The sequence below is a fragment of the Chinchilla lanigera genome, unplaced genomic scaffold (genome assembly GCF_000276665.1).
Source record: "Chinchilla lanigera isolate Chin_1 unplaced genomic scaffold, ChiLan1.0 scaffold00003, whole genome shotgun sequence".
Classification (NCBI taxonomy): domain Eukaryota; kingdom Metazoa; phylum Chordata; class Mammalia; order Rodentia; family Chinchillidae; genus Chinchilla; species Chinchilla lanigera.
Genome location: NW_004955404.1, coordinates 837,184 through 841,148, shown reverse-complemented (window position 1 = coordinate 841,148; position 3,965 = coordinate 837,184). Strand labels below are relative to the sequence as shown.

The 3,965-nt window shown below is 52.6% G+C and overlaps 1 protein-coding gene across 11 annotated transcripts in view; it reads left to right on the top strand.

Annotated features, from left to right (window-relative positions):
• Positions 1-3,965, top strand: part of Atp11a (ATPase, class VI, type 11A) — an 85,744-nt gene that overhangs the window by 65,383 nt on the left and 16,396 nt on the right. For all 11 annotated transcript variants that reach the window (XR_001234555.1, XR_001234554.1, XM_013515667.1 and 8 more), the window contains exons 19-22: positions 627-878; positions 1,850-2,024; positions 3,382-3,484; positions 3,651-3,796. Coding sequence is in view for 9 of the 11 variants with exons in the window: in XM_013515667.1 (XP_013371121.1) it covers positions 627-878; positions 1,850-2,024; positions 3,382-3,484; positions 3,651-3,796 (676 nt within the window). In the remaining 2 variants the exon portion in view is untranslated. The remainder of the gene's footprint in view (positions 1-626; positions 879-1,849; positions 2,025-3,381; positions 3,485-3,650; positions 3,797-3,965) is intronic.

The following is a 3,965-nucleotide window of genomic DNA, read 5'->3' as shown; positions in this document are numbered from 1 at the left end:
CAGCAGGAATCCTGCTGCAGACTTCTCCGGAGCTCCACCACATCCTGTACTGTCAGGGGAAGAATGGCTTCCAATGAGTCTCTGCAAGTATTGTGCAAGGTCCTCCTCGTTTACAGCTTCCGAGTGGCTCTGGTGGTTACGGTGATTCTTAAAAGCCTGTCCCCACCACAGTTTTCTGCTGGACAGAACGTTCTGGTCACATGGAGGTCACGCCAGCAGCCACTCCCCCTCCTGAGTCTGCATCTGTGCTTTTACCGGCAGCTGCTGTGAAGTGTGTTGCTGCAAAGCATTAATCCCTGTCTTTGAGATCCTGAGCCTCTAGCGTCTGGCTTTCTGACACTGAGAGACTTAACTTTTTGCAGTATTGGGCATTGAACTTGAACCCAAGATCTTTATGCTGAGCCACATCTTCAGCCCCGTGATTGTTTTTGAGACAAGGTCTCACTAGGTTGCCCAGCTGTGCTTGAACTTTTGTGGTCCTGCCTCAGCCTCCCAGAGTGCTGGGATTATAGCTGTGCACCATCATGCCCAGCTCTAAACTAATTTTAAGGTGTCAAGTCCCAAAGTTGCCTTCAGCTGTGTGCATCAGCCCAGATCGCTGCCTCTAACTGAGTTCTGTTTCACAGCCTCCAGGAGAAAGCTGCAGACACCATTGAGGCGCTGCAGAAAGCCGGAATCAAAGTCTGGGTCCTCACGGGGGACAAGATGGAGACTGCGGCTGCCACCTGCTACGCCTGCAGGCTCTTCCGTAGGGGCACGCAGCTGCTGGAGCTGACCACCAAGAGGATTGAGGAGCAGAGCCTGCACGACGTGCTCTTCGAGCTCAGCAAAACTGTGCTGCGCTGCAGCGGGAGCTTGACCAGGGACCACTTCTCGGGGTGGGTTGCACCTCGCTCCTGGAGGTGGGCTCAGGCCTCATGGTTCTCATGAGGAGCCCGAAACATCCCCCTGGCCCAGCACACGTGGCAACAAGGCTCAGCCTCTCCTCACAGGGCAGGGCGTCTTCTTGCATATGTGTGTGTGCAGTGTCACACTGCTGGGTGCAGAGCACAGAAAGACAGGATCAGTCGAGTGGTCCCTGATAATCCTTGGTGACCTCTAAGAGTCAGGGCTCCAATGGGGACACCGGGAACACTGCCAGGGAGTGGAGGTATTACTGACGCAGGCCTGGGCCAGCCATGTGCGGGTGTTGTTTCCTCCCCAGTGTATTCTGCAGTTTACGTAGCCTGATTTTCCTAGTGCTGCCCTTACTGGCAGCAACTGTGTCTTCCGCAGTGAGGTTACATTTGGATGGCTTTAGATTCCCATGAGTGCAGATGAAGCAAATCTGCTCTGGAGTCATACACATTTAAAATTATTCCTAAAGGGTACAAAGACGTTTCCCTTTGCCTCATGTACAGAATTCCTTTCTAGGGTTAGAGATGTTTCTTTGTAATTTTGAAGCCTGGCAAAGAGAAAATTTCAGCCATGCTCTTAGCAGCTCAGGTCGTTTGGACAGAAAACACAGGGCACCACAGTGGGGCAGATACTGCGAGTTAGCTACTGGGGGCCAGAAAGCCCACGGGTAAGGACTGACCCCGCCTGCCAGGTCCACACCTGTTCTTGTTGCCCCAGAAGTGCGGGAGCCCACACACAAATCCAGAGAGCTGTGCACTCCTTTCCCTGAGTGTTGATTAGGACATAATTTTTAAATGTTGTTAAAAGACATGAGGTTGTATTGATGGAACAAGAAATTCTACTTTCTTAACATGGGTGTATGGCGTCTGTAGATGCCCAGAAATGTACATAGTGTCCCCGGAGCCCCAGGTTTGGTGACCGAGTGACCTTCCTGCCCTGTGTCCTCTTTCAGGCTTTCCACAGACATGCATGACTATGGGCTCATCATCGACGGGGCAGCACTGTCCTTGATCATGAAGCCCCGAGAAGATGGGAGCTCCGCCAACTACCGCGAGCTCTTCCTGGACATCTGCCGGAACTGCAGTGCCGTGCTGTGCTGCCGAATGGCTCCCCTGCAGAAGGCCCAGGTCACAGGGCGTCTGGGGTGGGGTGGTGTGGGAGACCTTGGGAGGTGCTGCAGCCTCTGAGTCCTCACAGTCCAGTGAGGTGGTACCTTCTCAAAACAGAGGAAAAATGACATTTAAAGCCTGGACCACTAGCAAGGGTTCTGACTCAGGTGTGACCTCTAGGCCCTGGCTCCCAGCTACACAGTGGCTTTGTCACCATTGTTCCGAGGGAGGGCTGGCAGTCTTGGAGACCCTGCTGTGTGCCTCGAGCAGGTGCCCAGTTTGGCCTCTGCATGGTAGGCACACGGGGTTTCCTGGCCTGCCTACTAGAGGGCTCATCCAGGGCAGGCAGCTGGAGATGGCAGGTGGGATCTCTCATTGGTCGGACTCCAGCCTCATGTTCCACCCACACTCCGTGCTCTTGTGGGAAACACACCTGCGGTGGTTCTTTAAATACTTTGAAAAGCGTGGTCGAAAATGCACATGAAGATGGGCATCTTTCCCGCATCCGTAGCCTGAAGGACAGCCAGCTCCGTGTAGCACACTGTAGGTTCAGTAGGCCAGGTGATTTTGGATCGTTGGTAAGAGGAACTGGCTCAGCGTGAGGCTGAAGCACATCTCACAGGTGATCCCAGCACATGCGCACACGTGCTCTGCTAACAAGTCAGGGACAGAAATGACGGCACCAGGCGGCCCTCGGGGTCACACGCTTCCTGTGCAGGGCACAGTTGCTTCATCACTGCTCTGCCTCTTGTGTGTCCCAAAGTAAATTCCAGATGGCAACTGAGGGTTTTCTTCAAGCTTTCAACTGACCTTCGAAAACTTTAATGAATTTACATTTCCCAGCCTGTCATGTTGAAGCAAGGAGGCAATCCCCACGATCCCCCGTCTTCACAGCTGAACATGCTAAGGCCACACACTTAGGTGTATGCAGAGAGAAAAACCTCTAAGGAAATGGACTGAAAACTTGAAATTATTCGATTATTGTGCACACATGATAAATTTGGAAATTACATTAGCATTAGGAATCCCTTATTTTAGAACACAGCTGCATGATACACACAGCCTGGCATACCTTCTCGAGGGTATGGGTCTCCTCTGTCCCCATAGTGAACCCACGACTATCCCAGGGCCTGTGCTGCCAGTCACCCCAGGTCAATTAGTCCAGCCTACTGACTTCTCCTTTGTTCTGCTTTGTTTGCTTTCAATGTGGAAAAGATTTTGTCTTGTGTGGAAGAACAGATGAGTCATAAATTAGCACTAAGCAGTCTGTTTTCTCCCTTTCCTAGACGAATGTTAGGTTGCCACTAGTTCTGCCTAGTGAATGACCTGAGCAAAACGGGAGAGAGAAGAGAAACTCTGTGTTTTCCTTTTCCAGATTGTTAAGTTAATCAAGTTTTCCAAAGAACACCCGATCACACTGGCCATCGGCGATGGCGCAAACGATGTCAGCATGATCCTGGAGGCCCATGTGGGCATAGGTGAGCCACGGCCACCTCAGCGTGGGGCTGGTGCGTCCCGGGACCTGATGTGTCACCTCAGCCGGGCAAGGGCCGCGATGCAGCACGGGGAGCACCCTCGGGTCACCATCTGAGACTGGGGTGCACCTGGAGCGGCCACCCCGAACCACATCCCTCTTCCTTCTAGGTGTCATTGGGAAGGAGGGCCGGCAGGCTGCCAGGAACAGTGACTATGCAATCCCAAAATTCAAGCACTTGAAGAAGATGCTTCTTGTCCACGGGCATTTTTACTATATTAGGATATCTGAGCTTGTGCAATACTTCTTTTATAAGGTAGGAGGTGCCACTCTGCCCATCTCAGCCACATGTGCATTGCACTCAGACATGACCTTTGCAGCATGGTGTGATGCCACGGGGGGTTACTTAAAGTCACTGTCAGGAAGAAAGGGTCGGTCTGGTTCCTGCGAGAGGACCCTTAGTGGTTTCCTGGCCGTCCAGAGCG